At 52.1% G+C, this 22,033-nt stretch overlaps 1 protein-coding gene across 1 annotated transcript; it reads right to left on the bottom strand.

Moving 5' to 3' along the window:
• Positions 1 to 358: 358 nt before the first annotated feature.
• Def6 (DEF6 guanine nucleotide exchange factor) lies at positions 359 to 21,126 on the bottom strand. Its single transcript, XM_052163196.1, has 11 exons — positions 20,982 to 21,126; positions 11,462 to 11,602; positions 10,788 to 10,979; positions 8,785 to 9,021; positions 8,537 to 8,683; positions 5,945 to 6,053; positions 5,523 to 5,821; positions 3,629 to 3,795; positions 3,321 to 3,519; positions 1,305 to 1,395; positions 359 to 1,136 (listed from the first exon to the last, which is right to left on the bottom strand). Exons 1-11 carry the CDS (start codon positions 21,075 to 21,077, stop codon positions 916 to 918), a joined length of 1,899 nt encoding a protein of 632 aa, XP_052019156.1. The 5' UTR covers positions 21,078 to 21,126; the 3' UTR covers positions 359 to 915.
• Between the last annotated feature and the right edge of the window lie 907 nt (positions 21,127 to 22,033).

Raw genomic sequence — 22,033 nt, 5'->3', positions numbered from 1 at the left:
ATGAAGGGCAGGTTTGGAAGGCTTTGGGCAAGTGGCCCGATCTGCCCGGACCTCTATTATTGTAACAACAGTGATCCAGCACTTAGGGTTTCTGGGTGGCCTCCAGGTAGACAGTAGATGCTCAATAAACACTTCAGATACTAGTAGTGACAAGGCTTGCTACCGTGCCGAGCCCACGCTCCGCTCAGACCTGCTACATCAGGGACTATGATCCTCTCTGTAGACCAATGTCAGGGTGAAGTTCACCAGTGAGAAAATGGCAGAGCAGAGTTCAGCCCACAGTCCATGTTCCTAACCACCTCACCACACCTGCTGACCCTGGGACCTAGAACTTGAACAAGAGGGAGGGAGGGAGGGAGGGGCACGAGGAGTGGGGAGGTGTGAGCAGTTTCATTTGAAAATATGTCTCCATGACTTGGCTGGAGGGAGGGGCATGTGATCTTTGTCTTGGTCGTTTCTTTCCTTTTTTTTTTTTTTTTTAAAAGATTTATTTATTTTATTTATATGAGTACCCTGTAGCTGTCTTCAGACACACCAGAAGAGGGCATTGGATCCCATTACAGATGGTTGTGAGCCACCATGTGGTTGCTGGGAATTGAACTCAGGACCTCCAGAAGAGCAGTCAGTGCTCTTAACCGCTGAGCCATCTCTCCATCCCCAGTCGTTCCTTTTCTTTCCTAGCTCTGGTCCAGGGTCCTTGAGGCTGAAGCACAGAGCCATATTCTCAAGTATTAATATCCCAGACAGCCTCCATGGTCTCGGCCTGCTGAGAATAGTAACCAAATTCGATCCTGGACCGGCTCTCGGTCCGCAGACGGTAGCACCAGGACCTTACCAGAGGCGGGAACCACCCGCAGGCCCGCCGTGCCCAGGTCCGTGGACACAGCATCGGAAGAACGAGGGGGTCGTAGGAGGCTAATTTTCTGGTGCTGGATCCAGTTTCTCTTCCTGAGAGGCCACAGCCAGGACAGGAGTCTCATCTCCACCGTTGAGGGACTTCTGTTCGCTGCTGTTGGCTGAGAGGGCTCTGTTGCCTTGGGAACCCCAGCGGGTCAGGCGCTTTAGGGAGGAGTCCCTGCGGGCAAGCGGAGGGGGCTGGAAGCCTGTGAAGGAGCTGCTGGTGGTGGGGCGCTTATCTGACAGGGTGAAGAGAGGGAGAACAGAACGTGAGTCTGAGTGGGATGAGAGAAGCGCGGGTCGGGCCTCCGCTCTGGGAGAGGGAGACCTTTGACCTTCAGGTCCACCTCCGTGACCCAGGGGAATGGCAGCCTCCCTTTCTCCCTCCCAAGCCGGGGAGGGCTCACCTCCTGGCTCGATCGGATGCATAAGCCTGTTCATCTGAACGTTCCAGTGTTTCACGTTGGTGCTAGCCTGGCGCAACTTCCTCTGGGCAGCCTGTGGGGCGGGGTGGGAGGGGAGTGGGTCAGAACTGCCGTCCATGGTCCATGGTGGTGCAGGCTGCTGGCCTCGGCAAGGGCAGAGGCCCTGAAAATCTGATCTGAACCTGATCACAGCTACCCATCTCCTCCCTAGGAAGTCCTGTAAGGCTGGGCATGGCGGTGGGTGCGTGCCTGTAACGCTAGCACTTGGGATGTAGAGACAGAGGCAGGGCAAGGCCCGGGCTACATAATGAGTTAGAGGCCAGCGTGGGCTACAGGAGATCCTGCCTCTAAAAGGGTGGATGCTGGGAATTGAACTCCAGTCCTCGGGAAGAGCAGCATGTATTCTTAACCACTGAGCTATCACTTCAGCCCCAGTTTTAATTTTTTTTTTTTAAGATAGGGTGTGTAGCTGTCTGGCCTGAGCTCATTCTGCAGACCAGGCTAGCCCAGAACTCAACCAATGTACCCTTGCCTCTGACTCTTGTGTGCTGGGATTATAGGCCTGGGCCACCACATGCAGCAAAGGCTTTTTAAAACTGTATTTATGGACTGGAGAGATGGCTCAGTGGTTAAGACTGCTCTTCTGGAGGGCCTGAGTTCAAATCCCAGCAACTACATGGTGGCTCGCAACCATCTGTAATGAGATCTGATGCCCTCTTCTGGTGTGTCTGAAGACTGCAACAGTGTACTCACATATAATAAATAAATATTTAAAAAAATAAATAAAATCTCCTTTTATGAGACAAGGTCTCATGTATTCAGACTCACTGGCCTTGAACTCACGATGTAGCTAATGACAGCCTTGGGCTTCCGATCCTTCCCAGTCCTACTCTTGAGCACTGAGCTTACAGCCCCAGTGCCTGACACAAAGAGCTCTGGGGAGTGAATCCCAGGCTCTGTGTATGTTGGGCAAGCACTCTACCAACAGAGCAACAGTCCCGGCTCCTAAAAGCATAATGGCATCATTGCAGGGCTGGAGAGATGGCTCAGCGGTTAAGAGCACTGTCGGCTCTTCCAGAGGTCATGAGTTCAATTCCCAGCAACCATATTGGATCACAACCATCTGTAATGGGATCTGTCGCCCTCTTCTGGCCTGCAGGTGTAATATTCTGGTAGATATTCATATATAAAATAAATAAAAATTTAAAATGACTTGAAAAAAATCATTTGGGCTGGAGAGATGGCTCAGCAGTAAAAAGCACTGGCTGCTTTTAGAGGACTAGGGTGGGGCTCTCAGTGTCCACAGGATGGCTTACAACTGTTACTCCAGACCCAGGGGACCCAACAACTAACACCTCCTGGCCTCCGTGCACACTGTTCCCACATGGTACAGAGACATTCAATGCAGACAAAGCACACATATACATAAATTTTAAAAAGTTTTAAAAGAGATAAACAAATCCAGCCGGGCAGTGGTGGCGCAAGCCTTTAAACCCAGCACTTGGGAGGCAGAGGCAGGTGGGTTTCTGAGTTCGAGGCCAGCCTGGTCTACAGAGTGAGTTCCAGGACAGCCAGGGCTACACAGAGAAACCCTGTCTTGAAAAACAAAACAAAACAAAACAAACAAAGCAAAACCAAAACAAATCCAAATCCAAAACCAAAACAACATCAAAACCAACCTAGAATCTTTCCTACAGGGATCTAAGCTCCAGGAGTGTATTTAGGACCTGAGGGGCGAGGGGAGAGCCGGGCAGGGGCGGATTCTACCCAGGTTAATAATACTATTGTCAAATACAGGCACAGGTGCTCAGCGTTTACATACTAAATACCACACAGAAGCTTGTTCCGTTGTGGTAATGAGTTGCTTTCTCTCCCAGAAGAGAGAGTTCAGAGAGGTTAGGCAATTTGTAGGCGATAGCACAGCCAGCTGAAGACAGGAGGCTTGGCGCAGTGACCCACTGGCTCCCCCAGCTCCTACGGCTCCCTGCGGGGTCTCACCTCCACATCCTCGTCCGCCCTCTGCCGGTTCTGCCGCACTTCCTCCAGCTGCTGCTGGGCTTGCTGCAGGGAACGGCTCTGCAGCGCCATCTCCTGCTGCAGCTCCTGCTTCTCCTGCTGCGCTCGCTCGATGTAGCGCTCTTGCTCCTCCTTCAGACGCATCAACTGCTTCAGCTGCTCCTCCTCCTCCTCCAGCAGCCTGCGGGGTGCACAGGGACGTCTCAGAGCCGGGGGAGTGGGGGTGGGGGTGGGGGTGTGGGGGTCCGCGCGGGCGCTGGCGGGAGCGGTCCCCTGGCCACCGCGCCTACCTGGTCTGGGCGAGGCGCACGGCCTCCTCATCCCGCCTAGCCTTCACCTCCAGCTGCAGCGCTTCCTGCAGCCGTTCCTGCATCTCCTCCAGCTCCGCGATGCGCTGCCGTTGCCGGGCCGCCTCTTCCTTCTTCAGCTCCATCTCAGCCTGCATGGAGGCCCGGGCCTGTGGGGAACCCAGAGCCGGTCAGTGGGACACCGGAGGAACCCTGGCTCTGCCTGGCTGTGTGTATGGAGGGTCTTTAGTTGGGGTTTCCTGATTTGACCTGTTCAAGACCCTGAATCCTCACTGGCCTTCGAATCAGACGCTTGCCGGGGCTGTAGCTCGGCAGCCTGGCCTTGTATGCCCCCGGCCCTGTGCCTGCTATCCAGCCTCACACAAAATGCCAGTTATAATTACATGTAATTAAACATCATAATATGTTATATTACAATAAACCAACATATTAAACGAGCGTAATCCCTTCCTAGCTCCTACCCTAACAATTACAATATCATTATGGCGGGTGCCAGGAACTGCAATTATTACAATAACCAAAGTTTTTGAACTCTTTTTTTTTTTTTTTCTGAGATCTAGTAGCTCTGAGGCTGCCCTCGACCTCACAAAGATTCTCCTGCCTCTTCCTCCCACGTGCTGGGAATAAAAGCATGTGCCACCACCGCCCAGGTTATTGTTATTGTTGTTATTATTATTATTATTGTTATTATCGACGTTTTTATTAGTTCATGTGCATGGCTGTGCTGGCTGCACATGAGAACATATCTGCTGGCTGGCTAAGAGCTCCCGTGTGGGTGTCCGAGCTCACTGGGTCCTCCGAAAAAGCAGTCAGTGATCTGAACTGAGAGGCTATCATTCTAGACCTACTTTGTTCCTAGAGACCGGATCTCAGGTAGTCCAGGCTGGCCTCAGAGTCACTGTGTAGCAAGGATGACCTTGAACTCTTGCCTTTCCTGCCTCCACACCTGCCTAGCTTTAGCCTTACATCTGTTCTTTCACAGAATCCTCATCCTATTTCCATGTACAGAGTTCTAGTTACTGATACGGAGAGACTTAGTGCGTGTCTGAGCTCATACAGTTCCTAAGGCGGAGGTGTCATGGGCACACATGCCACAGCATGCCTGTGGCGGGCAGAGGGCAACGTTGTGGAACCGGTTCCGGTTCCCTCTGCCCATCTTCCCCAGGGTTCCAGGAATGGAATTCAGGACGCTCGGTATGTGTGGCACGCACCTTTACCCTCTGAGCCAGCTCTAGAATTGAGTTTTCTCAATTTAAAGTCAATCGTTCCTGCACGTCTTCTCTGTCCTTCACACGCGTCCCATCTTGGTTTTTGTTTTTTTTTGTTTTTTGTTTTGTTTGTTTTTTGATTTTTTGGTTTTTCTCGAGACAGGGTTTCTCTGTATAGCCCTGGCTGTCTTGGAACTCACTCTGTAATACGCATCCCATCTTATAGTCCCCAAACTGGTTTTGTTAAAATTTAGTTCAAGTCTAGATTGATTTCGTTCCAAATTATTTGCAATCACGAGGTCTTAATCAGCTTTTTCGGCCCAAGTCCTCTCCCCAGAAAAGAATTCTAAACCAGATTACAGTCCTACCAGGGGTTTTCCCTAATCTCTACCCCCCTGATCCGGCCCCACCCTACCACCAATCCATTCCCCTAAGGACCCCTCAGGCCCCGCCTACAGCATCTTTCAGCGGTCTACCTTGGGTCCATCCTTCAGCCAATGAGCTCCACCCTATCTAGGCCCCTCCCATAGCATCCTCCAGATCATAGACTAGGCCCAGCACCTAGGTCCAGCCCTGCTCCTCTTCCTGCCACGCCCCTGCCATGACCACGCCCCAACATTCCTAGGCCCCGCCCTCCTCATAAACCCCGCCCTCTGGACCAGCCTCACCTGCTCCGCCTCTCGCAGCTGGCCCTCCAGAGCCTGCTGCAGCTCCCGGTGCTGGCTACGGCGGCGCTCCTCCTCCTCCTGCAGCAGCCGCTCGGCCTGCCGCTGAGCTTCCTGCAGCAGCTCCAGCTCCTGCAGCTTCCTCTCCTTCTCCTCCTGCAGCTGCTGCAGGCGCAGCAGCTCCTCCTCCTTGGCTGCCCGGCGCCGCTCGCGCTGCTCGCGCTGCTCCCGCCGCTTCTGCTTCAGGTCCTTGTGCAGCGATGTCTTCCCCTCCGCCTGCAGCCGGATCGCAGTCTGGATGGCTACGGACAGAGCCGGACAGAGCCGGACGGAGTCAACCCTGGCCTAGGCACCACCACAAAGGGACTCCAAGGGTCACTCCGGTGAAACGACCTAGACCCAGCTGGACCCAGGCTGGCACTCACCGGCCGTCCACTCCTGGCGCTGGCGCGTGTCTGAGGCGCTCATCTCATACGTGCGGCTGGCAGTCTTCACACAAAACATGCACCGTTTTCCTTCGCGGTCCGGAAGCACCTAGGAAATTGCCCAGGCTAGGTGACTTCGCTGAGATAGGAGCCACATCTGCCCCAGCATTTCCCCGGCTCCAGCCTCCCCCTCTTCCCCCGGCTGATCATCTTCTCTGCGACCTTTTCCACCCTGACAGAAGTATGCATGGTCTGCGGTGGATGGTTAGTTACGGGGTGCGTGCGAGCGAGCCATTTTCTTCACGGTATCTCTCCACAAGGTTTCGTACATGTGCCTGCGGCCTCAGCACTTACAACTGCTGATTCCCACCTGGAAATCTCTTAAATGTCACTCGTTCTTCAAGGGTTTGGGGATACTGATAATGCAGGGGTGTGTCTGACATCCTTGCTCTCACCAGCTGTCTGCACTAGTGCTTCCTGTCTCTCTCTCTCTCTTTTCTTTTTCTCTGAGACATGGTTTCTTTGTGTAGCCCTAGCTGTCCTGGACTAGCTCTGTAGACTAGGCTGGCATCAAACTCACAGAGATCCCTCTGCATCTGCCTCATGAGTGCTGGGATTAAAGGCATGGGCCACCACCACCCAGCTGTTTTTGTTTGTTTGGTTTTTGGGTTTTGTTGTGGTTGTTTGTTTGTTTGTTTTTTGAGACTATGGAGTCTTGGCTGTCCAGTGACTCACGTTGTAGAGCAGCCTGGCCTTGAATCCACATAGTTCCTCCTCTTCCTAAGTGCTGGAATTAAAGGTGTGTACCACAAGGCACCCAGCTCTGCACTAGTCTTTTCCATACATTTATATACGGTCATGTATTCCTGTCAGGCCTTACTTCATAAGGAAAGAAATTGCCTCGGAGATATCTGGAGGCTTACCCAACACCTGTTTCCTTATATAAGGGATAATGTCTTGGGTAACCGACTATTTTCTCTTGAGATAAGATTCTGCTGTGTCCGCCAGGCGGTGGTGGCGCACACCTGCAATTCCAGCACTCTGGGAGGCAGAGGCAGGCGAATTTCTGAGTTCGGGGCCAGCCTGGTCTACAGAGTGAGCTCCAGGACAGCCAGGGCTATACAGAGAAACCCTGTCTTGAAAAAAACCAAAACAAAAACCAAAACAAACAAACAAACAACAAAAAAGATATTACTGTGTAGCCCGGGTTTGCCTCCTACCTCAAAAAATCCTCTCTGCCTCAGTCTCTGGAATGCTAGGAGTCCTTAATAAATTTTAATGTAAAAAGTAACAAGAAAAGATATAGAAAAACTGTAATACTTAGATCCCACTGGTGAGACACACTATTAGGTGATGTAACTGTTGAAAATTTGGCATCTCCTCAAAAGCTAGAATTATATGGCCCAGCAATGCTACTCCTATGTAAGTATGTACCAAAGAGAAATTAAATATATCCATTAGAACTATATCCAGTGGGGAGGCGGGAGTGGGTGGGTGGATGAAGGAACACCCTCAGAGAAGCGGGGGTGCGGGTGGGAGGGGGAAACCAAATAAGACGATAACACTTGAAATGTAAATAAATTACACACGCACTCGCTTGTATGGCAACATCTGCACCAGTGAGAAGCAGAGGCAGGTGGATTTCTGAGTTCGAGGCCAGCCTGGTCTACAGAGTGAGTTCCAGGACAGCCAGGGCTACACAGAGAAACCCTGTCTCAAAAAAAAAAAAAAAAAAAAAAAAAAGGGAAATGGCTCCTGAAGGAATTACATCAGAGGATGGCTTCTGGACTCCATATACACATGTGCATGAACACAAACACCCTCACACACACACACACAAAGAGAAAAGGGAACAAACTGAAGTATGTATCTCTTGAGGAATGACAGACACCCTAGTTTAAACTTTGTTTTCCATATAGAAGGACACACACACACACACACACACACACACACACGATGCCAGCATTTAAGAGGTAGAGGCGGGGGCTGGAGAGATGGCTCAGCGGTTAGGAGCACTGACTGCTCTTCTGAAGGTCCTGAGTTCAAATCCCAGCAACCACATGGTGGCTAACAACCATCTGTAATGAGATCTGACGCCCTCTTCTAGGGTGTTTGAAAACAGTGACAGTGTACTTAGATATAATAATTAATAAATCTTAAAAAAAAAAAAAGAGGTAGAGGCAAAAGCATTGGGAATGGGAGGTCACCGTTGACTATATAAGTTCAACACCATAGCAGACTACAAGAAACCCTGTGCCAAAGGGAAAGGAAAGGGGACTGGAAAGATTTGCCGGGAGGTGGTAGGTCTGAGTCAGGCCCTCTGAAATCTCTACTGATGTCTAAAAACCCACCCGTGGCTTCTGCATCTGGTTGGTGGTTTTAGTCTTTTTTACGTGCTGGCACTGGGCTGGTATGGTGGAACACCTGTCTTGTCATGCAGGAGGCTCTGTGTTTGACTAGGAAAAATAAAAGTGCCCACCGTCCAGAAAGCCAGGACGGTTTGAGATGACTAACGTGCTCTAAGTGGAACCGTCATGGCGTATTCCCCTTTGCTCCGGTCTTGTCCCCCCTGTCCCCACTCTGTACCCTCACCTCCACACAGCAGTGAGCGTCCAGGGGGATGGTGCCTCGTTTCTCCTTGCATTCCTCACTCCCAAAGTAGCAGAGGCAGCTGGGTTGTAGCTGGAACCAGCGCTCGGCCCAGTTCCGCCTCAGGTGCCCTCGCTTCCACAGATAGCCCTGCGGCCAGAGGCGGGTCAGCGAGAGGCCTCCCAGGTCTCCATCACCCCCCCCCCCAGCCGCTCCCAAGGGTCCCCTCCAGGGCTCCTGGCTTGGCTGACCTGTTTCAGGACGTCTTGGATGAGCTCCTGATAGACTTCTTGGATGGCCATGCTGAGGGAGTCCCGCCCCACACCCCGCAGGCAGCGGCCTGAGTTGAAGAGTTCCAGAAACTGCCAGACGCTGAGCCCACCGGAGGTCTGGGCTGACTGGGCGTCCTGGGCCAGCAGTTCCTCCAGCTCGCCCAAACTCATCTCCAAACTCATGCTGCCGAGAAGCTTCTTCAGCAGATACTCAACCTGGATGAAAGAGGGAGGCCAGGTGACCCCAGCAGTGACTCCGGGGCAAGGGACAAGGACGGGGGAGGCCACGCACAGGTGGAAACCAGGAGAGAGGTTTGTTGAGGGGTCCCACAACCCAGACATCCTCCGTCTTCCCTGTCCTAAGACCACCCCCTTTCTGCTATAAAATAAAAGTAAGGTCATGGTGGGCTCGGTGGCACACACCTTTAATCCCTGCACTTGCTTGGGTTACAGAGGCAGGCAGAGCTCTGTGAGGGTTTTTTGGGTTTTTTTTGTTTGTTTGTTTTTTTGTTTTTTGTTTTTTGTTTTTTTTTTTGGTGGCGTTTTCTTTTGGGGTTTCAAGATAGGGTTTCTCTGCATAGCTCTGGCTGTCCTGAAACTCACTCTGTAGACCAGGCTGCCCTCCATCTCAGAGATCCACCTGCCTCTGCCTCCCAAGTGCTGGGATAAGAGGTATGTCCCTTCATGACCCAGTCTTGACCTCTGTAAGTTTGAGGCAAGCCTGTTCTATATAGTATGACCAGGTATTAATTAATTAATTAATTAAAAAAGTATTGGGTCAGATGGGACTTAAGAGGCCAGGCAGAGTGGCAAGTCACAGCATCAGAAATGGTATAAGAACCCTCCTACCTGGCCAGGGTGGTGGTGGCAGTGGTGGCACACACCTTTAATCCCAGCACTCTGGGAGGCAGAGGCAGGCAGATTTCTGAGTTCCAGGTCAGCCTGCTCTACAGAGTGAGTTCCAGGACAGCCAGGGCTACACAGAGAAACTCCGTTTTGAAAGACCAGAAAGAAAGCACCCTCCTACAGGACACCCTCAACTTTGCATATGACAAAAACCAAGGCCCAGCGCGAGAAGCGACTGCCTTCAAGCCACAGAGCACGAGGAAGGCAGCCAGGACTCCATTTGGATTTCTGATTCCAAAGCCGATCCCCAGCCTTTGAGATCCTTCCCTTGTGGGAGATCAACAGGGCTAGGGTTGAGAGTAAGCGGGGCAGGCACAGGAAACCCATGGCAGAGGAACAGGAAGTGGTGGTTGGGGTACATCCTGCTTCAGTCTGTTCTGGGCGGTATGGGCCTTCCTGCTCGCTGAGGGACCGCTCTGTCCCAGCTGGCAAGAGCCTCTTGAGAGTGCCCACACTCGCCCCAGCAGGCTTGGGAAACTCTCTTTACGGATGACACCCAGGGGACTACTGGGTCTCCACTGGGGGTTTAGTTGAAGGCATTAGTTCAGATCTGAGTTCCCCCAGACTAAGAAGGCAGGGCCCAGGCTTCTGGCCTTTCCTCCTGCACGCCCTGTATCTTAGGAGTTTGTTTGGCTCTCAGGTTAAAAAAAAAAAAAAAAAAAAAAAAAAAGGAAAGAAACTCTCTGGGGCAAAGGCCAGACTCGATTGCCCACCTTGTGTAACTAAGGAGTTACTTCCCTTAGTAATCTGCATACCGATTGCTTCCCTTTCCCTGAACAAAAGCCTTTCCTAGAGTCCCGTTGCGCCTAAGGCTGCTGCCCCTTCGAATCCCGCTGCAGGATCTAAATAGTCTTTAAAAGCTCAGCAGTGTGCTAGGCGTTTACACTGCCACGGAATATAACGGTCTGTGGCTCATTTTCTTCCTTTAAGAGTTTGCAGAGTCCTCTGATGGAAATGAGGTGCCAGTGAAGCTAGGGGATCTGGGAACCCCCAGTGATACCCTGTCTTCCTTCGCGGCTTTGCCAGGGGCTCCCGCCCTCAGTGACTCCACCCTCTGGCTCTGACGTCACCCTTACCTCATCGGGAACCATGATGAGCGGGTACTTGTCCTCAGACAGGAAGTTGAAGAGGCACCAGAGCCGGAAGGCGTCCTGATTGGAGAGCGGGCTGTGTCCCTTGCCGTCACCATCAGCTCGGTAGTTCTTCTTGGCCGTCAGCGTCCAGCACAGCTCGTCGAAGTGCTCCTTAATGAAAGCCCCCTCCTCCACCTGCGGGCCCGCCAGCCGCTTCAGCCTCCTCCGCTCTCGGGTGAAGCTCCAGCCTGGCGTCCTGGGTTCATCTACAGAGCCCACTTCCCCGTCCTGCCAAGCCCTAGACTGAACTCGAGATGGTCCAGGCACTCCAGTGTTACTCTCACACCCTCATTTCCACGGCAAGGATGAGACTAGTTTCTCAGCCCAAGGGGAGAAAGGAAGGGAAGCCCAGGGATCGGGATAGCCAGGGGCAAGCCATGAAGACGCGACAGCTGAGACGAGTAGGGTGGAAATTAGTGCGGGCTTCTGCAGGGAGGCGTGGGAGCTAAGGGAGAGGACAGACAATAGGGGACAGGTGGTTGGAGGGGCGATTGCAGATTGAGGAACAGGGACAGACAGCATGGACAGAAATGGTGGTTTTCTTGGGGGCTGGCGTGTTTGGGCAGAAGGCTAGGTATTAGGGGGCTGGGGAAGGGGCGCTCCCACAAGCTCCTCACCTTGTCTAGGATGTACTTGTTGAGGTAGGGCATGTAGCCTTGACTGGACACGGGGCCGTCGTCGTCATCCCGGAAGTGCTCCTCCAGGGCCACGGGGTCGTGGGGGATGTGCAGGACCGTGTACAGGTTGTGGGACAGCACCTTGGACAGAGCGACAGGTTGCTTTTCTGCATCCCGATCAGACCTTAGCCAAAAGACTTGAGTCCACCTTGTCTGCCCTGCCCTGCCCTGCCTTGGCTGCGTTCTCTGTGGGCGCCGTCCTATTCAGCACACAAGAGCAGACTCTTGTGTCCCTGGTTCATATCACCACTGCCTCAGGTGACAGGAGAAACCTTGAGGGCCACTCAGCTGGGATTCAGACCGCAGAGCACTCGTCCCTGTTATTTTGTTGCTATTTTTGTTACACTTTGGGAGCCTGGGAGCTGGGATTCAGTCCCAGGAGAACTCTTCCTGGTTATTTTGTTACAAGTCAGGAGCCCGGAAGTGGTAAGTGCCTTTCAGAGCCCAAGTGCTGCCTACGAGGGCTAGGCTATCTGTAGGGTGGCAGTGGCCATTCCGGGGCACGGCCCTTGACTTCAGCACTTTAACCAAAGACTCGATATTCAGGCTGCCATGTGCACCCAGCCAGGCTAGTGTGATGTGAGGAGGGACGAGAGCTAGGGAAGGGTCAGAGAATGGCCCATGAAATAGGACAGATGGTAACGGTGTGGCTGTGATGGCATGTGTGGGGGTGGGGTGGGCATTGGCTAAGGAGCTCTGTGACACTAAGGGCTTGAACCAGAAGATTAGGTAAAAGGGGGGAGGGGCTTTGGGGAAATTCTGTTACAATGCTTAATCAACAACACTGTGGTTAAAATAATGTTAAGAAATAGTAGCTGGGCAGTGGAGGCACATGCCTTTAATCCCAGCACTCTGGGAGGCAGAGGCAGGAGGATTTCTGAGTTCGAGGCCAACCTGGTCTACAGAGTGAGTTCCAGGACAGCCAGGGCTACACAGAAAACCCCTGTCTCAAAAGCAAAAAAAAAAAAAAAACAAAAACAAAAAAAAAAAAAAAACAAAAAACAAACAAACAAACAAAAACCTCTGCAAGCCTTAATCACTGTACTTAGGAGGCAGAGGCAGGAGGGTGTCTGTGAGTTCCAGGTCATCCTGGTCTACATAGAGAGTTCCAGACTAGCCAGGGATATACAGTGAGACCCTGTCTCAAAGAAAAAGTGTTGGGCTGGAGAGATGGCTCAGCAGTTATGAGCACTGACTACTCTTCCAGAGGTCCTGAGTTCAATCCCCAGCAACCACATGGTGCCTCACAACCATCTGTAATGAGGTCTGGTGCCCTCTTCTGGCCTGTGGCATACAAGCAGACAGAACACTGTAAACAATAAATAAATAAATAAATAAATAAATTGATCTTAAAAATAAAAAAGGTTGTACCCCCATTGCTTCCCATGTACCAGCCACTGTGTAAAGCGTTTTAAAATTTCTTATCACACTTATTCATTATGTTTAAACCACGCTGTAGATGTAGAGGTCAGAGGTCAACTTTAAGGACCCAGGTTTTTCCCTTCTACCACGTGGGGGAGGGGACTCTGAGGCTGCCACGCTTGTCAGTCAACACCTTTACACACTGGGTCATCTTCCGGTTTGCTGTTTTAATGAAATGAGTGTGGTGAGCAGACATGGGAATGTGGTGTGTGTGTGTGTGTAAGTATGTGTACCTGTGTGTATGTGTACATGAGTATATATGTGAATGTGGTGTGTGTGTGTGTGTGTGTGTAAGTATGTGTGTGTGACTATGCCAGGGATGAGCCCAGGACCTTGTGAATTCTAGGTAAGTGTTCTACCACTAAGCTGTTCTCTCAGGCCCGTTCCTGGAATTCTAGCTGAAAGCTAGTAAATACCCTTTCCCTTAACCCATCTGAGTTTTCCCTTGTCACTTAGATCCAGGAAAGTTCTAGCTAATGGACCTGTGGTCCATCTGAGGGGTGCCATTAAGTCAAGGTCCAGCATTTTAAAAGTCCAGTGACACCGGGCAGTGGTGGCACACACCTTGAATCCCAGCACTCAGGAGGCAGAGGCAGGTAGATTTCTGAGTTCGAGGCCAGCCTGGTCCACAGAGTGAGTTCCAGGATAGCCAGGGCTACACCGAGAAACCCTGTCTCAAAAAAAACAAAAAAATTAAAAAGAGTCCAGTGACTGCCTCAAGAAATTGGTGCAGGACACCCTGCACCAATCCTTTTTATTTATTTATTTATTTATTTATTTATTTATGTATTGTTTTTTTCGAGACAGGGTTTCTCTGTGTAGCCCTGGCTGTCCTGGAACTCACTCTGTAGACCAGGCTGGCCTCGAACTCAGAAATCCGCCTGCCTCTGCCTCCCAGAATGCTGGGATTAAAGGTGTGTACCACCACAGCCTGGCCCTTTTTATTTTTATGATTATTAATTTTTGTTTTGTTTTTGTTTCTGACACAGGGTTTCTCTGTGTAGTCTTGGCTGTCCTGGAACTCTGTAGACCAAGCTGGCCTCAAACTCACAAAGATCCATCTGCCTCTGCCTCCAGAGTACTGGGATCAAAGGGCACCACCGCTCTTTGGCCCACAGACTATTTAAAACGACAGTGTTCACCTGTGAGTCTTACCTATTCCCATCTGCTGTGTCTCTTCTCAAAGTGCCTACTTGAGGATGCTTTCTGCAAAGCCCCAGCCAAATGGCTACCCTCCAGTGAGGACAGGGAGCACGGGAAGGCGTGCCTTCACGCTCTGAGCCTTGGTTTTGTTTGCAATAAAATGAGCTACAGCTGCTGAGGACGGCAGGGCAGGAGGTGACAAAGCTGCAGGGCCAGGCTGTACACACGAGTGTGAGTCCCTGTCCAGTGTGGAAAGTGCTCTGTTGGTCTGTCTGTTTGTTTTTAATCTATTTGTCAAAGATACAAAAGACAGTAACGTTAAATACTGAGGGAATGGGAGCTATAGTAACCTACTGCCAGGGTGTGAGTTGGTTTTATATAGAACTGTATATCTAACTCTAAAGCTGTCTGACTAGATAACTATATAACTTGTACATGTACAAGGCTTGCCTCAAACTCACAATTAACCAAATATAACCTTGAAGTCAAGCTCCTCCTGTCTCCACATCCCAGTGCTGAGAATTCAGGTGTGCCGCCATCGCCGGCTAAATTAGACACCTTCATGGTGTTTAGGAGCCCTCTCAATTTAAGACTGGGCGTGGGCGGCAGAGATGGCCCAGTGGTTAAGGGCCCTGGCTGCTCTTCCACAGAACCTAAGCTCAGCTCCCGGCATCTGTGTCAGGCAGCTCATAACTGCCTGTACTCAGGACATCCGGATCCTCTTCTGGTCTCTGAAGGTACACACACACACACACACACACAACCACAAATAATCTTTTCAATTGGATGTGACCTTTGACCCAGAATCTTTGATCCAGAATTTTTTCTCTTTAATTTTTTTCATTTTATGAAGATTTATTTGACTTTTAATTCTGGTGTGTGTGTGTGTGTGTGTGTGTGTGACTCTGTGTGGCTATGTGCAGATAACTGTGGGTTCCCCTCAGAGGCCAGAGAAAGACATCAGATTCCCTGGAGCTGGAGTTATATATGCTGTGAGCCATATAATAAACCCCTTCACACTTCTATCTGATGTGGGTGCTAGAAGCCAGCCTCGGTTGGGTCTTCAAGAGAATATGAGCTTTTCTTTTCTTTTTATTTTTTATATTATTATTTTTTTGTTTTGTTTTGTTTTGTTTTGAGACAGGGTTTCTCTGTGTAGCCCTGGCTGTCCTGGAACTCACTCTGTAGACCAGGCTGGCCTAGAACTCAGAAATCCACCTGCCTCTGCCTCCCAAGTGCTGGGATTAAAGGCGTGCGCCACCACTACCCGTCGAGCTTTTCTTTTAAAAGATTTATTTATTTATTTATTTATTTTAATTGTTTTATTTATTTTCATTTTGTATGTGTGAATGCACATCTGGTGCCTGCAGAGACTGTCAGATTCCCGTGGATTGGAGTTACAGACAGCTGTGAGCCTTCCTGTGGGTGCTGGGAATTGAACTTGGGTCCTCTGCAAGGGCAGCCAGTTCTCTCAACCCTTGAGCCATCTCTCCAGCCCCTATTTATTTATTTTATGTGAGTACATCGCTATCTTCAGACACACCAGAAGAGGGCATCAGATCCTATCACAGATGGTTGTGAGCCACCATATGGTTGCTGGGAACTGAACTCAGGATCTCTGAAAGAGCAGTCAGTGCTCTTACGCGCTGAGCTGTCTCTCCAGCCTGAGAATATGAGCTCTCAACTATTTAGTCATTCCTAGGTCTTAAATACCTCTTTAAATAAAAATAATCTTTTTTTTTTTGGATTTGGTTTTTTCGAGACAGGGTTTCTCTGTATAGCCCTGGCTGTCCTGGAACTCACTGGGTAGACCAGGCTGGCCTCAAACTCAAAATCTGCCTGCCTCTGCCTCCCAGAGTGCTGGGATTACAGGCGTGCGCCACCACCACCCAGCAAAAACAATCTTTTAAAAATGGTTAAAATTTTATTTTAAGTGTACGGGTATTTTTGCCTGCATATGTGTGTGTACATCATGTGCATGCAGTGCCTGCATGGGCCAGAAGAGGGCGTCATATTTCCTGGAACTGCAGTTACAGGCAGTTGTGAGCCCAACCTGGGTCCTCTGGGAGAGCAGTTAGTGCTTCCAGAATCATCCCTAAAGTGTTTGTTTTAACATTTATTTATTTCCAGGGGTTGGGGTGATAAACACCTCACAGCTCTTAGAAGTCGGCACAGATCCAGTTAGGATATCCACTGAGCTCTGAGGAAAGGGTTTGGCTTACAGGTTCTGAATGGGCGACATCCAGAAATTCACAATCGGGGCAGCACGAGATCATCTCACAGCACAACTTAATAACCAGGCAGAGTAATAACAGCTGTTAAGGGTGAACTTTGGTTTTTTTTTTTTTTTTTTTGGATTTGCTTTTTTCAAGACAGGGTTTCCCTGTGTAGTCCTGGCTGTCCTGGAACTCACTCTGTAGACCAGGCTGACCTTGAACTCAGAAATCCGCATGCCTCTGCCTCCCAGAGTGCTGGGATTACAGGTGTGTGCCACCACCACCGGGCTAAGGGTGCACTTTGTTTTCTAAATCTACTATTTTAACAGCTCTTGTGTGGAGCTCAGAGGACAACTTATGGGGAGTCAGTTCTCTTCTTGCAACGGGGGTGGTAGGTGGGATGGGGTATCCAGGATCAGTCTCAGGACGTGAGGCTTGGCAGCAGGTGCATTAACCTGCAGAGTTCCTGCCAGCCCAGCTGTTGTTTGTATCTGGAATAGGCATTGCCTTTATGACAGAAAAAACTGAGGAGAGGCATTTGAGACAGGGTGACACTCTGTAGCCTAAGCTGGCCTCCCAGTCTTTCTACCTCAGTGTTCTGGTGCCAGGGTTAAAGGTTGCTATCATCTTACTTGTTTATAGAACTGGAGTTAGGAGGAAGTGGTTCGTCACCACATGGGTCCTCTGTTCTTAACCACTGAGCCATCTCTCCAGCCCATTCCTGTTTGGTTTCCTGAGACAGGCTCTCAGCTGGTCTGGGCTGGCCTCAGACTCCTGCATGGCCTCTTGCCTCTCCCATCAAAGTGTGTTCTCTACCATGCTCAGTTTAGGAAGTGCTGGACTAACCCAACCCCGGGCCCCATGCAGACTTAGGCAAGGCCTCTGTCAACTAAGCTGCGTCTGTCTCCAGGCCTGTTCCCTTCCTTGGACGTTCCCTGCATCCACCTACACATCACAGTGTCCTCGTCTGTGTCTCTTGACTGCAGAGCCCAGGACCAGTGTTGTCAGCTGTCTGGATGAGGTGGGACTTGAGGCTCTAGACACTCAGGGGCCCTCTGCACAAAGGCTGATCTCAAACTGCTAGACTTTCCTACGCCTGAGGTGGGGTGAGGGGTGGGACCGGGCAGGAAAGGAACCGGCAGGGGTGGGGCATGGGTGGGGCAGCGTTGGGCAGGAGCTCGCTGCAAGATCTCAATCAACCCTGGGCCAGGAGGTAGGGACTCATTATCTGAGCTTCACTGGTGAGGAAATGGAGGTTTGGGAGGAAGTGACATGCCCAGGGTCTAGCTCTGAGGCCCCCTCTGGGTCTCTACTGGAGCAGGTGAAACTGAAAGGCCTGCCCCTCCCTGACTCTCAGTTTCCGGGGGTGGGGTCTAGGTATCTGTATTTTTTCATACGCTGTCATCTGGAGTCCCCTGATCCCTGACCTCAGAGTGGGCAGCCTGGGCATAGAAGGCTGTGTGTATTTGCTCTTCCCTCTGTAGGTATGGGATGGAGATCTTCTCCCTGGGGCGGGCAGGCGGGGGCAGAGGGGGGAGTGGACCCTGGAGAAATGAGCTGTCATGTCTACACTGACCGCAAGAATGGAAAGGTGGCCAGCCCTCAGATCCTGGGCCCCTGTCTAACAGGGGGGAACCTCATAAAGCAGTGACCTCGCAAAGCGTGAATAATCTCTCTCCTAAACAGACTATTCTTCCTTTTCCTTATTTGTTTGGTTTGCTCTTTTTTTGAGATAGGGTCTTACACTGTAGCCCAGGCTGGCCTCAACTTCTCAGCAATCCTCCTGACTCAGCTCTCCCCCTCCTTCTGTCCTGCCTCCCCCCCCAAGTGCTGGGATCATAGGTGTGACCTCTGAGTAGGTTCAAGTCATTCTCTTAAAAGATGCAGCCAGGTATGGTGGCATAGGCCATTGGTCCTGGCACTTGGAAGAGGCAGAGCATAGTTTAAGGCTAGCCTGGGCTACAGAGTGCTGGGATTAACTGTGGGAAGACCTCCCAGTCTGAGTCTGCCTCACTGGACCATTTTCATCGTTCATCGCAAACTAGACAAACGTCGAACTTTCTGAAGCAATGCAGTAGACCTAGAGGACCTAGGTTCAGCAGGGGAGGGTGCCTGTTCCGGCCCAGCAACTCCCGCTCAGTGTCTGGGACCCACCTGGTGGCAGGAGAGAACTGGTTCCCTGAGCTGTCCTCTGACCTTCACCCGTACATTGTGGTCCTCACAGACACACACACACATAGACTGGCAAATACACACACTCGTGTGTGCATGCACACACAAGCAAATTCAACAACATGTAAATAAATAAATAGCCTTTAATCCCAGCACTTGGGAGGCAGAGGCAGGTGGATCTCCTTGAGTTCAAGGTCAGCCTGGTCTACAGAGTGAGTTCCAGAACAGCCAGGGCTACACAGAGAAACCCTGTCTCAAACAACAACAACAACCAAAACCAAATTCAACAACAACAACAAATCAGAACAAAACAAACAAAACGGAAAAGGCAAATAAGGGACACATCGTAGAAGGAATCCTGTTCCCCCGCCCCCACCCCCACTCCAAAACCAAACCGCTCTCTGACTCTCTGCCCTTTGGGTTTGTTTGCGGCTTGATTTTTCTTTCTGAGACAACCCCTGGAGTGTCCCGCTTCAAGCTCGAGTGCTGGGATCACAGGCACCACGGCGAGCAGCCCCTTGGCCTTGTCTCAAACCTTTCCCCTCTTCCTCTGGCCTCAGCAGGATGCACCAGGCTAGCCAAGGCCTGACTCCATGACTCAGACACTGCGTGATCTGGGGTTGGGGGCTTCTACAGTTTCCTGCCTGTCCCCAACAGAGGGCACCAAGGTTAGGAATCCTAAGACCAGCTAAGCCGGGGCCTCAGCCCTACATCTCCGGGAGACCCTGCTGGTGTATCTCTGTCCCCTTGCTTCTTCCTCCGCCCTCTGACCACTTCTCCATTACTCCTCTCTGCCTCTCCCCACCTCCAGCAGCGGTAGAACTTCCTTCCCAGCCCAGCATCCCCCACGGTGGGCGGGAGGGGGGGAGTGGGGGGGAATCCCTTCCCTCACATGCAAGGGCCCTGACATTTCTCCCTCCCCTCCACATGGTCCCAAGACTCTCAGTGTTAGTTTGCAAGCAGACAAGTTTCCTGTCAGGCAGGTGTGACATTTACAGTTTATGGCCAGACATGTCACTGCGAGAGGCTCGGTTGGAGCTGGGAGGTGGACAGTTTAGTGTTCGTGCTCAGAGATTCTTCCCCAGAAATTCTCAACCTGTGGGTGTCGGGGAGTGGGGGTGGGGTGGGAAGGGGGTCCGTCAGAAGCTAACCCAGAAGCAGGGGCTCTAACTGGGAGGCCTTCCTGACTGATAACACCAAGAAATGAGAACTGCTTGAGGACTGCACCCTCTGCACAGGGAGAGCCTGGAGAGGGGTCAGAAGTCACCGATGTGGAGCAGAGCATCTTGGGAGCAAGAAGTCAGTGGTGGGAACCAGAGAGGCGAGGGTTGGGGGGAAGGCGGGGTGGGGCACGATTTCTACAGGACTGATGGCCCAATGACTTAAGTTTTCTTTCTTGGACAGAACTCAAGTGTGCGGCATAAGCTGGCTTACATGGGAAGGGATGACCTGCCTCTCTAGGGAACCAGAGGTGGTATTGGACTCTCCTTCCTGGGGAAGTAGAACATTAGTCATCAGATGCTCATGAATGCAGTTAATCGGGGTAGCCAGGCACACAGCTGGCTGGAGCACTTAAGTCCCTAGGACCCAACCTCAGCAGGGTCGGTGGGGGCTGGGACAGAGGCGGGCAGCGCCTGCTCTGCCCCATTTGCTCCCCAGGTTCCTTCCTGTCTTGGTTGTGAACCGTGGAAGCTGTAAATACCCACCTCCTGAGGGACAGTCCCAGCAGGGTCAGAGGGCTGAGGCTGCTCGGACATTTGGCCCAGCGCTCCCTGGCTCCAGCAGCCTAGACCTCTGCTGCCTGCTACATTCTCCCCTAGGAGAAGCCGCCTACCCAGGAAGGAGAAAGAGCTCCTTCCTCTCCTGTCCAGGCCGAGTGGTTTTAAGATGATGGGGGTGGGTGCAGTGTTCGTGGGGGTGGTCCCTGAAGGGGTTTGCTCAGACCCAGCTTCTCCCGACACTCTCAGCCTGAAGTCTCAAGGCATAAGATAAATCTCCCAGCCTATTCCGTTCCTGCGCTGATAGGTGGCCCACGCGTTACAGCTTGCTTCAGTCGCCAGCTTGCTTTGCAAATGGAGGAGGCTCTCAGAGCCAAGGGAGTTAACTGGCAAGCACTACCTAACTGTCTTTCTTCAAAGCCACGAGGAAGGCACCGGGAGGAGTAGGGTACATGCCCAAGCATGCGTTGGGCAGCCCACAAGGAGCCCGGGAAGGGGCCTGGCTACTGAACCTCCGAACCTCGTGATGCCACCTCTACTGTCCATCCGGTCAGGGTACTGGGTTCTGGACAGTGGCTTCTGGTGACACAAGCCTGTGGCCTCTGGGGAGCATCCACCGAGCTATGCGCTGCCTTTGGCGTTCCGTGTCAGCCAGCGCTCCGCGCCACCCAGGGCCGGGCTGCTGGGTGGCAAGGTGTCAGCCAGTCTCAAGGGCTTCCGTGGCTGACTCTCAGGGGCGGGAGCTGTGTGGTGAGTCAGCCTGCCCCGAGCCCCAGCGATGCCCCTCACCTTGAGTTGGGACTTGGAGACCTTGCCGCTCTTCTCCACGTCCAGTGCGGTGAAGGCGTACCAGATAGACTTGAGCAGCTCCTTGCGCAGGGCCATGGCTGAGGCGCCCGCCCCGGCTAAGGGGCGGCTCTGACACCAAGATCCGGTTTCAGGAAATGCAAACGGCTGCAGACCGCAGAGGCCCTGGTGCTGCGCGGAGCGGAGCGCGAGCTCCACCTGCCTCCCGCTCTGGCTCGCAGTGCCTGGCCCGCCGCTCCTGCTGGGCTCTGCTTCCCACTCGGAAAGGCCAGGGCCGAGCCTCTCAGAGCCCTCCTTTGGCTGGGCCTGGCCCCCTCAGCACAGGCAGTCACTTTAGAAGCCTGCTTGCCCCAGGACCCTCCCAGGCTCCCAGTGGTAGCTCTAGAAGATAGAAAGCAGGCCCTTCCAGCCTTGGAGGGACACGGGATCAGGAGTCAGGCTTACCAAATGAAGTCCTTGGATGAGTTAGCCCTGAGTGTCTATTCTTAGGACGGCCCTACCTCACAGAGCTGTGTGGGTGCCTGAGACTGGACAGAAAGAAAACTGCAGGCCTGGGGCAGGACATTTCTTTAGAGCCACCTAGCAGGATCTCAGTGTTGAGCTCTACCCAAGCAAAAGCAACTCGACCTGAGGAAGGATGGACCAGGCGCTTCTCCAGGACCGGGCGCCTTGGCAGTTTGGCTTGCTATTTTCCCCGTGCTGGGCCTTGGCTCTCACAGGAACTTAGAATACTGCCCACTTTGTACCTGGCGGCCTTGAAGACACCAGAGCCTGTATGTAGGCCTTGACAGCGGGGCTCACCTCAGAGGCCCTGGCAGCAGCAGGCAGGCCTGGGACAGGGCCCTCTTCAGCAGCCTCTGCTTCAGATGCGGTGCCTACACAGGCCATGGCGGCCATTAAAGTTCAATGAAGCCTTGTGGAGGCTAACTCTGAATTCTGAAGCACACCCCCTACATACACACAGATACACACACACACACACACATACGTTCTCACAGGGGAGCATGCCCAGCCCCTCCACTTACACAGGGCTG

Source organism: Apodemus sylvaticus, chromosome 19 (assembly GCF_947179515.1).
Source record: "Apodemus sylvaticus chromosome 19, mApoSyl1.1, whole genome shotgun sequence".
In the NCBI taxonomy this organism is placed as follows: domain Eukaryota; kingdom Metazoa; phylum Chordata; class Mammalia; order Rodentia; family Muridae; genus Apodemus; species Apodemus sylvaticus.
This window is presented reverse-complemented; position numbering and strand designations above follow the sequence as displayed.